This window comes from Salvelinus sp. IW2-2015, unplaced genomic scaffold (genome assembly GCF_002910315.2).
Source record: "Salvelinus sp. IW2-2015 unplaced genomic scaffold, ASM291031v2 Un_scaffold3386, whole genome shotgun sequence".
Taxonomy (NCBI): Eukaryota; Metazoa; Chordata; class Actinopteri; order Salmoniformes; family Salmonidae; genus Salvelinus; species Salvelinus sp. IW2-2015.
In genome coordinates, this window is record NW_019944668.1 from 41,236 (window position 1) to 54,519 (window position 13,284).

The 13,284-nt window shown below is 43.6% G+C and overlaps 1 protein-coding gene and 1 non-coding gene across 2 annotated transcripts in view; both read left to right on the forward strand.

Annotated features, from left to right (window-relative positions):
- The window catches only part of rbm20 (RNA binding motif protein 20), a gene marked incomplete at its 5' end in the record, with an annotated part of 31,559 nt that overhangs the window by 13,696 nt on the left and 4,579 nt on the right, over nucleotides 1-13,284 (forward strand). Inside the window, 10 exon segments of the mRNA XM_070441061.1 lie at nucleotides 6,649-6,697; nucleotides 6,700-6,726; nucleotides 6,729-6,793; nucleotides 8,256-8,387; nucleotides 8,505-8,584; nucleotides 8,762-9,131; nucleotides 9,134-9,304; nucleotides 9,306-9,488; nucleotides 9,594-10,470; nucleotides 10,640-10,781. Coding sequence (XP_070297162.1) covers nucleotides 6,649-6,697; nucleotides 6,700-6,726; nucleotides 6,729-6,793; nucleotides 8,256-8,387; nucleotides 8,505-8,584; nucleotides 8,762-9,131; nucleotides 9,134-9,304; nucleotides 9,306-9,488; nucleotides 9,594-10,470; nucleotides 10,640-10,781 — 2,096 coding nt within the window.
- LOC112075784 (small nucleolar RNA SNORA18) lies at nucleotides 7,041-7,174 on the forward strand. Its single transcript, XR_002895039.1, has one exon. It is a non-coding gene; the product is annotated as a small nucleolar RNA SNORA18 (small nucleolar RNA).

The following is a 13,284-nucleotide window of genomic DNA, read 5'->3' on the forward strand; positions in this document are numbered from 1 at the left end:
CAATTACTAATTGTGAAACTTGTATTTTTACACTATTTGTCTGGGGTTTTTAGTTTTTTTTCAATAAAGATTACAGTATTTTGAGAGTACAACTTATTTTTGGGCTCCCGAGTGTCGCAGCGGTCTAACGCACTGTCTCAGTGCAAGAGGCGTCCCTACAGTCCCTGTGTAACGCTCGTCTAAGTCGTCCTCCTCATCTGACGAGGAGAGGCGAGAAGGATCGGACCAATATGCAGCGTTGTATGCAGACATAATGAATTTATTAAAGACAAGACGAAAACACGAAGAACACTAGAATAGATTACAAAACACAAAACGACGTAGACAGACCTGAACATGAGAACTTACAATAAAACACGAAGAACGCACGAACAGGAACAGACTAACCAACGAACGAAAACGAAACAGTCCCGTGTGGTGCGACAGACACAGACACAGGAACATCACCCAACAAACAGAAGTTACATTTAGCGAAAGCGTTTGATGTGAATTGTGGAACTCCTACAAAAAACTAGCCTGGTTCCCGACCTGTCTATTCGGTCTTACCAAGTTGGCAAGCACAAACAGATATGGGACCAGGCTAGAAAGGCTTCCACAGAAACCTATGTATCTGTTTGACACCCTTTTATTTACGAGGCCTTTTATCATGTCAGTGGTGTGCTAATGTTAGCCCTGTAAACACTACACCTGTTCCTACTACCAACAACCCAACAGATGGAGGTTGTGTTGTTCCCAGCAAAATACAAGCCTTGCAGGGTAGCCTATAGAAAAATTACTTTGGTGGTCTGTTAAAAAATATATAATAGTCAACAGACACTCTATCAGCTAAACTGTCAACTAGTCTATGGTATGGTTTGAGACTTTTGTGATTTTGTAGTAGTACACTTGAATATCAAGTTCAAAATGATTATAACATAATGATTTGCGTTCATAGCCTAGGTCTTTGCAATTTGTTTTTCTCAAATTTAAAGTACCTGATACAAGCACTGCTGATATCTTCATTTATCTTTAGTGGTAGTACTGATATGCAGAGTCCAATTAAATATAGGGCTGAACTACAATGCATTATACATGAAAACAATATGCAAAATTGTCTTTCATTTAACGGCCAAATGAAATAAGTGAAACAGAATTGAGACCTCAAGCACACACACAGATCCACAGGAGGGCCTGGCGGTGCAGAGAGGTTGAGTTTTAAACCAAGGGGACTCCACGGCGATCCAAGGCGTGGCGCGGCCCTCTGTTTTAGGAACGCCGGGAGAACTGAACGTTGTGGTCAGCACCCTGGTCGTACAACGACAAGGATCTAACGTTCATCCAACGTTGGATAAACAAACAGGAGTGACTCTCGAGGGGAACAGCACGCTGCTAGTCATAACGTTTGGTTGAGAGTGTAAAGTGTATAGTTCAAAATTAAAGGTTTGGTTGAAAGTGTAAAGTGTAGAGTTCAAATGAATGTTTGGTTGAGAGTGTAAAGTGTATAGTTCAAAATTAAATGTTTGGTTGAGAGTGTAAAGTGTATAGTTCAAAATTAAACGTTTGGTTGAGAGTGTAAAGTGGTCCATTAAATCGCAGTCAGGGTCTGGTGAGCATCATTTAAAAGCTTGGTCTATTGCAAACATGACTAAGTTATAAAATAGGATCTTACAGTGTAAGCTTTCACAAGGCAATTCAGAGAAGCAGATGGTACATGTGGTGCGCATGGAATAGAGTCGTGAGAGCGTTCAGATGCGTGGTACGCGGCACATTGTCTTCACAAGACAACAGACATAGACTCATTGTGTCCAGGACGACCAGAGGGTATAAGACCATGTCATCTTGTAACTGTACATCAGATATGATATGGACATGTGAAGACTGACAGGTGTTTGGCTTGCTTGTATGACATCGGAGCGGTATTTATAATAATCCTCATCGTCTCATCTTTCAAAATACATAGAGTCCTTGTAATTGACAGATGACCTCACTCAGACAACCAAACATTTGCTAAAAGTTGCCCAATTAGCGTGAGGGAGGGGGGAGGCAACTTCTTGTCGCTCACGGTGCTCATGTTCAGAATGGTTGTCAGTCAAAACCCATTCATAGCTGTGGAGCGCAAAGCCTGAGCTCTGACGTCATGTATAGCATGTTACTGTACAGCCAATGCGCTCCAATTTAAGTGCTTATTCGTGTCCAAATCTGTCACTTTCAACCCGTATACGGGTATGGGTGTAAAGGGCTGTGTTCTTTATTAGTGGTTTGTCTATGGGGCGGAACTACTGCTGAGACTGCTGAGAGTGAAAGTGGGAATTTGCAAGCATGTTTGGTTGACTCTCGGTAGCAGTATCAAAACATTCACTGGTGCACGAAAACATCTCTCTCTCTCTCTCTCTCTCTCTCTTTTTTTATCGGTCTTTCTTGTAATTGATTGCAAAGTCATGCCAATTGAACACTGACATCAAAGACCATCACATGTAAACCATGTGATAAACATCACAATGTCATATCATTCCAGTCACACTTTTCAATGTGGTTTACTAGCCACAATGACATTTGCCAGGCCGGGCCTTTGGTAAATTTACTAACTGCCTCATGTAATTACAATTGTAACTTCCACTTCAGTTCCTGATGAATAGGCCACCAGACCACGGTTCAAATACTATTTGAAATCGTTCAAATACTAACAGAGTTTGCTCTAGTCTGCCTTGAGTGCCAGATGGGCGGGGATTGCACTTTTACATCTATTCTATTGTTTCCATTGTAAATAAGAATTTGTTCTTAACTGACTTGCCGAGTTAAATAAAGGTAAAATAAGAAAATCCTAGAGCTGTGTTTTTAAAAGCGTTGACATCTTTCCACAGCCCAAGAACATTTACACCGTATGACCCTCAAGTTAGGGGTAAGGCTCAGCCTGTATAAAAGTATGAACAAGTCTAGCCCTTAACCAGTGATACAAGGTCAGACATTCATCCTCCTAATGGTTTAAGACTAGGGTAATCTGATCCAAGATCTGTGATTTAGAAGCGTCAACATCTTCCCCAAGCCCAGAAACAGACACTGTTTGACCCTCAATTTATGGATCCAAAGGATGTAAAAGCATGAACAAGTGTCCAGATCGCTGGACCACATATTTCCACTCTGACTGATACAACCCCGACGACCGGCCGGGCCGGTGGCAAGACTCTTGTTCCCTCTTTCACCTCAAGGACATTAACAGCCTTTTGCTGTCTATTTCTGTAGCTGTTTACTGACTGGGCTGCTGTGACCTTTCGTGTTGTGTGTGTGTGTGTGTGTGTGGTGTGTGTGTGTGTGTGTGTGTGTGTGTGTTGTGTGTGTGTGTGTGTGCAGTGTAGCTAGCTAGCTAGCTTAGCCTAGTGGTAGTTGGCACAGAGCCGCAATTAGAATTATCACTCTCGCATCTGAAACCGTTAAAATCAGGTGGCGTGCCAGAGGCAGTTAAACGACAGTTATTTAACCCTGTAGGCAATCAGGGCTTTGGATAGATTACATTGGGGATAGCGGATTAGTCTAGGGTAGCAGCACAGTAGCAATGTTCTTCACATAAACTACCTACTAATCTTGGGGTGTAACGTTTTTGCTTTTGCTTCTAATCTTAGGTTTTATGGGATGAGTCCAGGGTAGCAGCACAGTAGCAATGTTCTTTTCACAAACGGTGGTACTAATATTTGGTTGTAACTGTTGGTTCTAATCTTGGGGTGTAACATCTTGGTTCTAATCTTGGGGTGTAATCTTGGTTTCTAATCTTGGGTGTAACATGTTGGCTTCATACTTGGGGTGTAACATATTGGTTATAATGTTGGGGTGTAACATGTTGGTTCTAATCTGGGTGTGTAACATATTGGTTATAATGTTGGGGTTAACATGTTGGTTCTAATCTTGGGGTGTAAATCTTGGTTCTAATCTTGGGGTGTAACATCTTGGTTCTAATCTTGGGGTGTAACATCTTGGTTCTACTCTTGGGTTGAGGGGAGGATTATAGGGTAGCAGCATAGTAGCAATGTTCTTTTAACACAACTTTCCCAACTCATCACATCTACTAGTATAGTCTAGGTTTCTGTCTACTATCAAATGTAGCAGCATTCCTTATTGGAAAGGTAGCTATAGAGATACGCTGGTAAGAGTTCCCTATTTTAGCCTGTGACCTGGTGTATAGGGACCATCAAGCACAATGCAAGTTTGATTTTCTTAACAAGCAATCAAGTTAGTTTACAGAAGATCGTTGGGCATTACTCAAACTCGCATCAGGGATGTTACGGGGGGGGGGGGGGGGGGGGGGGGGGCGTGGCAGCAAATGGAAACTTTAAAAACAGAGCAACATCAGTACTTCAATATCCCTGTCCCCCCATCCTCTCTCTGTCTTGTAAAACATCTGTTGGTGCTAGATTTCCTCTGTACAAGTTCCTTATAAAAACAACACCCTCCCTGGTCCTGTTACTGTTACTGACAGGCCCACACCCAGGAGAATCAGACCCCAGACTGTCCCACATGTGTGCTGTCTGTCAGGCAGGCTGGGCGGCACGTCTCTGGGGTAGAATCATGGTTCTCTGGGTAGTATCATGGTTAAGGACAGTTTAGGCCCGTCAGGCTTAGGGTTGCAAAACCTACCGGTAATTTACAAAAGTTTACAGAACTTTCAGTAATTTTGGTAATTAACAGGTAATCTGTGGCAATCTATGGTAATTTTGGTAATTTATACTCGAATAACCTTTGTGTCATTTTTTATATATGTATCCATATTGTCCAGTTTCAAGAGAGAATAGCCTAATTAATGAAAAAAGCTGCTAATCAACAATGGCATTATTTTCAATTAACTCTGCAAACTCTTCCAACTTCATGCTGAAACGCTCATATTTAACACCAATGGTGTTCACCAAGTTGATGTTTATATTTAGCATGTTGTAGCTTTGTCATTCTATTTCTCTGTTTTAAAATCTTATTTTATTAATTTATATATTTTAATGTGATAACGCCACACAGAGGGCCAGAATAATCTTAAATACCTGAAAAAGCCCTATAAAATTCCAAAATGCTTGAAAGTTACCAAAATTCTGGTAGGTACTGGTAAACTTAGAAAGTTACCACTAATATACCCTCCCTTTGCAACCCTAGTCAGGCTACAGTGTTGTTCCTAAGGAACATGTAAAGGGAATGTTTTCGGAAGAAATTCAGCACTACCGGACATTTTACAGAAGGCAGAGAGGACAAAGGGTAGAGGTAAGAGGGGGACTGTCTGGCAGGCCAGCTGGGCAGCCCGTCTCTGGGGTAACGTCCTGGTTAAGGACAGATCAGGTCTGATAGGCTGCAGTGTTGTTCTTATCTGATCTGAAGAAATCCAGCACTAACTGACATATTGTACAGTAGAGAGGGCAGAGGTTAGGGGAGAACATGGAGGGATTTATGACCGTCCTGGGTAATATCATGGTCACCCAAACCCCTGGCTGTCAGGGACTGTCTGTCAGTGCTGTTTTATGTGACACATAAACACATTTTGCTTTGAAGTGATCTGAAGGTGAAAGTTAGGGTTAGGAACGATCCCGGTTTGGCCTGGAATTTCCAAATCCAAATCAAATCAAATTGTATTTGTCACATTCTTTGGYAAACAACAGGTGTAGTCTAACAGCGAAATACTTAGTTACGGYTCCTTTTTCCAACAATGCAGAATTAAAGATTACAGATACATAAAAAATAAAGATATGTTGAATYTCTTCCCGTAAGTGAACATGAAATGTCTGAGTAGTGTACAGTACCATATGTTACTCTATAACCAGTGCTGTATCAGCTGAACATGATGCTGATTCCCATTACATCTGGTGTCGTAGCTATTAGGGAAAAGTGTTGGCGCCCTCTTCATTCACTTACTTTGTTGGCCATTAGTCAGTCAGACGAGAGGCCAATGGTTTTTACCTCAGAGCTGAGTGCTGCCCCTGGGTGTAAATTACACCACTCTGAGAGGAGAGAGAGGGGGGGAGGTAGGGAGGAGGTGGGGGGGGGGGGGGAGGAGCAGAGGGGGTTGCTATACTTGGCAATCCAGAGGGATTAGTGACACAGATGACTGGGATGTCTGGGTCTTTGTGGTGTGTGTGTGTGCTATGTATGTCTGTACCTGTCAGTGACATGTTCCCAAATCCAAGCGAGAAAGCTCTCATATTCATTGTCACGCTGTCACGGCGACCGTGTCGCTTCACCAGGGATCTTTTATATCAGGCCACTGAGGTGGAGGGATACGCTCTAAGAGTGGAGGGATACATCACATTCTGTAGCTGAGTTGAGTGATAATGTTGAAGTGCTTTGACATAGAGAGGAAATAGTTCCCACAGTCTAGTCTAGGTCTACAGTCTGTGGCTGAAGTAGGTTCAAATATTTTCATTGACCTTAAAAGTCTTCCAAAAAGAGGGAAGAAGACAGCAACAGCCTAGAATGGACGCATTTCTGTCTGATCATTTCTCAGATCATTGTGTGTTTTCTTAAAAGCGGACATGTTTTTTCATATTTGTAATTTTAGATAAGAGCATACCGTTAATTGATTATTTAATCAGACTTTTACTAGTGTAAATAATACATGAAATACAGTGAAAATATACACAAATTGTTTGATGTTTTAACAGTAATAAACATACTGATGCATTTTTCTTATTTCTCTTTATTTAGCCATTTCCACCCAGGAAATCAATCACAGGACGGGTCGTCCACATCTGCAACCCCCCGAGGGCAGCTGCACAGAGAATGATTCATCAACCTGGGACTGCCTTTCGGGAAAGTCACCAACTACATCCTCATGCGCTCTACCCACCAGGTACAGTACAATTTTATTCTCTTAAAACATGAGTGTACAACTCCCAACACAAGCATACAACTCCAAACACAAGCACACAACTCCAAACACAAGCACACAACTCCAAACACAAGTACACAAATCCAAACACAAGTACACAACTCCAAACATAAGTACACAACTCCGGTCCCAAAAGGGCCAAAGAGTGAGCTCGTTTTTGGTCTTACCTGATGATTATTAAAAGATGAATTAAACGATTAACTTAACGACTGAGGCCTATCCAGACAGACTTCCCACAGTGAGCCCTAGTCGTTGGAAATGCCTCAAAGAACAAACCTGTGGTTTCGCTTTACCCTCACAGCTACTGCCATTAGCCCTGTGGGATATCACTGCAGAACAATACTCACTCATGTATACAGCTCCGCTAAGGAGTCAAGTCACACTTCAATGAACAAATAACTGCCATGGAGAAACGCAAACCAAAGGGCGTGTGGCCCTTTGCGAACGTCTTGAAATAACCCTCGGTTGCTATGGACCAGATACACCATTTCCCCCCTCACAAACGTCTACTGCTCTACTGTGGAGTTTAGTCACAATATTAGTCACATATATTTGTTGGGAGAAAAGGGTCAATGCCCTTGACAACTGGAGCAGTTCTCTAATGTCTTGAAATACCCCTGTGTTGCTATGGACCAGTACCCCTGTGTTGCTATGGACCAATACCCCTGTGTTGCTATGGACCAATACCCCTGTGTTGCTATGGACCAGTACCCCTGTGTTGCTATGGACCAGTACCCCTGTGTTGCTATGGACCAGATGAATTGTTTCCACTTCATATTATCTTGTAATACGATAAGATGCCTTTTTCTCCTACGGTTTCACGGACCATTTTCTATTGTAATGTGATAATGATGTCTTTTTTTCCTACGGTCCATCCAACCATTTTATCACAGAACATGATGTCTCACTCAGTCTCTAGATCAGACACTGTATTAAAATGACTCATTAATGTCACCCACATCACATTCAAGGGGCTCGACTACACTAAAATCATGGGTGTTGGTTACCCAGAAATGTATCTGAGCAGATTGTAACTGRCTTTTTGATTTATGAGGCCAATGAAATATGATAACCTGGCTGGGATATAGAAGATTTGCTCGCACCTTGTTTGACATATGTTATTGCAGAAATGTTATTTGGAAAAAAAGGACGTTAAACTGTCACAAACAGTTGTCTAACATTGGTGTCTTTCTCTCACTCCACTCAACGGCCCTTGAGCAAGGCACTTAAGCCCTAAAATCTGCACGGGGCATTGCAGCCTGCACTGTGAATACCCTCTGCGCAAACATCTCCYACCTGTGTGTGTGTGTTTGCCTGCCTTTAGAAGGGGTCGGGGTYAAATGTAAGACACATTTTCTTGGACTGTAAGGGAAAATGGATCAATAAAGTATTCTTCCTCTTCCTCTTCTTCTTCACTCCACAGGCGTTTGTGGAGATGGCGTACATCGAGGCGGCCCAGGCTATGGTTCAATACTACCAGCTGACTCCAGCCACGATCAACGATCAGCAACTACTGATCAGGATGTCCAAGAGATACAAGGAGCTTCAGCTCAAGGTGAGTTGTATTGGGTTGACATTGTGGAATGTTTATTACAGYTTTTATTTAGCTCACACCAACTGTGTTCTGTATCTACAGTATCATATTATGGTGTAAAACGCTCTGTTCATACAGAAACCAGGTAAAGACGTTGATTCAATCATCCAGGATATCAACTCTCTGAGGGAAAGGGACGAGATGCAGGAGACTGATCAGTAAGGCGACTTGTTTCATTCTTTCCTTGTACATTTTCTTAGCGGCTATTTTTTGTTGTAATATGCGATTGTCTATGTACGATCGATCCCCTGTAGAAAACAACAAATAATGGATGCAATTATCCAACACTACTTCCTGACTACAAACTGCATATGAATTATATTATTTCTTCCCAGCTACATGCCAGAGAGAGCGCGGTCCCGTAGTCCCATCAGCCGCTCTTTGAGCCCTCGCTCCCACAGCCCCAGCTTTACCTCCTGTAGTTCAGCCCACAGCCGGCAGGGGACACCCTGCCGAGGAGGCCCAGAACAGGGCTCCTGGACCGCCAAACACATGAGAAGGGGGGATGAGGACAGAGAACGAGAGAGGGAAAGGGAGGAGGTGCCATGGAGGAACGGAGGGACAGTGGATGATGACAGGCTGAACGGGAGGATGCAGGATCGACGGAACAAGCCATACCTGAAACCCTCAGACCGAGACCGGATCAGTCCCAGATCAGCGGACGAAAGAGGAGGAGGAAGAGGGGAGGGGATGAGGGGGGGGAACAGGGGGGAGACTGGTAACCCCACCCGCGGGGTAGCCCTCAGGGGATGTCCCCCTTCCCTTCTTACAGGAACATGGATGAGGACTCCTACAAAACACAACACGTGTATAAGTCAGAGAAGCCCCTGAGGCCACAGTACCAGAGACATGAGGAGGGGAGAGTCAAGTCAAAGAGGTGGGCGGGATGGAGGAGACTACCACAGATCCAGACACTCAGAGTCAGAGCTGGGAGAGGAGTCTCTACCCACCAGGACAGGAGAAGACAGAAGACAGAGAGTGTCCCCGACATGGGGAAGGAGCAAGAAACCYACCATGAGACACGGGACGGAGAAACCGGAAATAGAGATTACTGAAAATAACGTAAGTGATAGGATTTTTTAAGTAAGTAAGTAAGATTTATACGTAAATCAGAAGTTGGACATGTACAGTATATCTTATTTACAAACAAATGCCGTATCATTACAGGGAGAAACCGCTGAGGATCAGCGATCCAAAGAGAAGTCTGTTTCTCCTCAACGAAGTGGCAAGCATGAGAGAGAAAAAGACAGCGAGGCGGAGGAGTGGGAGAGTGGGGACGACACGGAGGGTGAGTGCTGGTACCCCAAGAACATGGAGGAGCTGGTCACAGTGGACGAGGTAGGAGAGGACGACTCCATCATCGAACCGRACCTCCCTGAGCTGCAGGAGCACGAGGACGTGTCAGCCTCAGACCTCCACAAGGATCCTACGGAGGAGGAGGAGGGGGAGGCTCCACGATCAACCTCCACCCTCAGTCCCAGGCCCTGCTCTGAGAAGGAGTTAGCCCAGAGAGAGGATACCGAGTTGGGCAGAGGAGGTGGGGTAGGTGGGGTGTTGGATCCTACACCTACAGAGGAGAAAGATGGGGAGATTAGCACAAACCCCAGCCCCACAGACCAGCCACTGCCACTGCAACTGCCACAGCCACAGCCACWGCCACWGCCACWRCCACAGCTACAGTCACAGTCACAGCCACTGCCACAGCCACAGCTACAGTCACAGTCACAGCCACWGCCACAGCTACAGTCACAGCCACAGCCACAGCAACAGCCACCCATCCCAGCAGCCTCAGAACAGCTCAGTTCAGATCTGGATGATTTCCCCAACCCGGAGTTCAAGGCAGCCCTGGAAGAGACGTGTTTGAACTTGGAAGCTGAAGTACTGAAGAGAGGAGCGCCGACGCAGGAGCTGGCGCTAACCAATCACGCTGGTGCGTGTGAAAGCAGCAAGACCCAGGATGTAATACACAAGATGGAGGACGTGGGGAGGGAAGTAACGGTCATGGAGCCAGACATACAGCAGCACAAGGCTGAGACTCCTAGAGGTACAGAACATTTTCTCTCACTATGAAATAATTTGTCCAGTATTTTACTTCCTGATAAAATAAGCCAGTATCGGGATTCTGAATCGTCATCCATGTTTCCTGTTTATTATTGTACAGATGTTATTCTTCTAGATTTTATAGGTAACTTATGTTCACTTCTCATTTACAGTCATCCAGAATTCAACACATGTCCCACGTCCTATAAACCTGATAGACATAGGGGCTCCCTCACCTTCTAGAGGGCATGAGAAGATTATCGGTGAACACAGCATCCCTCTGGGTAAGRACCAAATTACTTTTATTTACATGAAGTATTGTTGTTTATTTGTTGTTGTATGTATGCTATCTGCAATGTCATTTTAAGCCCAGTAACAATTGCCCCTTGGCCTTGGGGACAAATAAGCTTATTGAAATATAATATGATTATTATCAACAACCTGTTATACCAATGCTATCTTTTCCTAGAGTGAAGAGTGCATGTGGTAGATTCAGCTGGCCACTTGTTGAGAGCAAGGTGTTAAACGCACCCCTGAGATGTGTTATTTTAGGCCTGGAATGACATAGGCACACATGACCTACTGTGCCTCGTTGGTGAACGCTACACATGAATGGACTATGATGGCCTTCGAGTGTGTGTACTGTGTGTGTGTGTACTGTGGGGGTGTGTACTGTGGGTGTGTGTGTGTGTGTGTGTTTCACAGCCAAATGTACTGTCATTGATACATGGCTGAGATAGATTCACAATTGATAGTGTCTGGCTGCAGTGTTGTGTTCTCCCATGAGAGAGACAGTGACAGTGCAGCTGATCTAGATCAGCTGAAGAGTTGACAACTTCCCTCTGTCACACTGACCAAGGCTACTGATGAGGGGTGGAGGGCCATGCTGCCCGTGACTTTCCTCCTAGCTGCCTTTGAAAACGTGTCTGCTTCAGACCTGGAGTTAGCCCGGGTAACCTCTCTAGCCAATCAGTTACATTTGTAACACTACATTACGTTACTCTAGTCCTGTGTAGTAACACTCTAATCACACTACATTACGTTACTCTAGTCCCTGTGTAGTAACACTCTAATCACACTACATTAGTTACTCTAGTCCTGTGTAGTACACTCTAATCACACTACATTACGTTACTCTAGCCCTGTGTAGTAACACTCTAATCACACTACATTACGTTACTCTAGTCCCTGTGTAGTAACACTCTAATCACACTACTTACTTACTCTAGTCCCTGTGTAGTAACACTCTAATCACACTACATTACGTTCTCTAGTCCCTGTGTAGTAACACTCTAATCACACTACATTACGTTACTCTAGTCCCTGTGTAGTAACACTCTAATCACACTACATTACGTTACTCTAGTCCCTGTGTAGTAACACTCTAATCACACTACATTACGTTACTCTAGTCCCTGTGTAGTAACACTCTAATCACACTACATTACGTTACTCTAGTCCCTGTGTAGTAACACTCTAATCACACTACATTACGTTACTCTAGTCCCTGTGTAGTAACACTCTAATCACACTACATTACGTTACTCTAGTCCCGTGTAGTAACACTCTAATCACACTACATTACGTTACTCTAGTCCCTGTGTTAGTAACACTCTAATCACACTACATTACGTTACTCTAGTCCCTGTGTAGTAACACTCTAATCCACTACATTACGTTACTCTAGTCCCTGTGTAGTAAACTCTAACACACTACATTACGTTACTCTAGTCCCTGTGTAGAACACTCTAATCTCACTACATTACGTTACTCTAGTCCCTGTGTAGTAACACTCTAATCACACTACATTACGTTACTCTAGTCCCTGTGTAGTAACACTCTAATCACACTACATTACGTTACTCTAGTCCCTGTGTAGTAACACTCTAACTACTACATTACGTTACTCTAGTCCCTGTGTAGTAACACTCTAATCACACTACATTACGTTACTCTAGTCCCGTTGTAGTAACACTCTAATCACACTACATTACGTTACTCTAGTCCCTGTTGTATAACACTCTAATCACACTACATTACGTTACTCTAGTCCCTGTGTAGTAACACTCTAATCCACTACATTACGTTACTCTAGTCCCTGTGTAGTAACACTCTAATCACACTACATTACGTTACTCTAGTCCCTGTGTAGTAACACTCTAACACACTACATTACGTTACTCTAGTCCCGTGTAGTAACACTCTAATCACACTACATTACGTTACTCTAGTCCCTGTGTAGTAACACTCTAATCACACTACATTACGTTACTCTAGTCCCTGTGTAGTAACACTCTAATCCACTACATTACGTTACTCTAGTCCCTGTGTAGTAACACTCTAATCACACTACATTACGTTACTCTAGTCCCTGTGTAGTAACACTCTAATCACACTACATTACGTTACTCAGTCCCTGTGTAGTAACACTCTAATCACACTACATTACGTTACTCTAGTCCCTGTGTAGTAACACTCTAATCACACTACATTACGCTTACTCTAGTCCCTGTGTAGTAACACTCTAATCACACTACATTACGTTACTCTAGTCCCTGTTGAGTAACACTCTAATCACACTACATTACGTTACTCTAGTCCCTGTGTAGTAACACTCTAATCACACTACATTACGTTACTCTAGTCCCTGTTGTAGTAACACTCTAATCACACTACATTACGTTACTCTAGTCCCTGTGTAGTAACACTCTAATCACACTACATTACGTTACTGGTCCCTGTGTAGTAACACTCTAATCACACTACATTACGTTACTCTAGTCCTGTTAGTAACACTCTAATCCATTCTCTCTTCGGG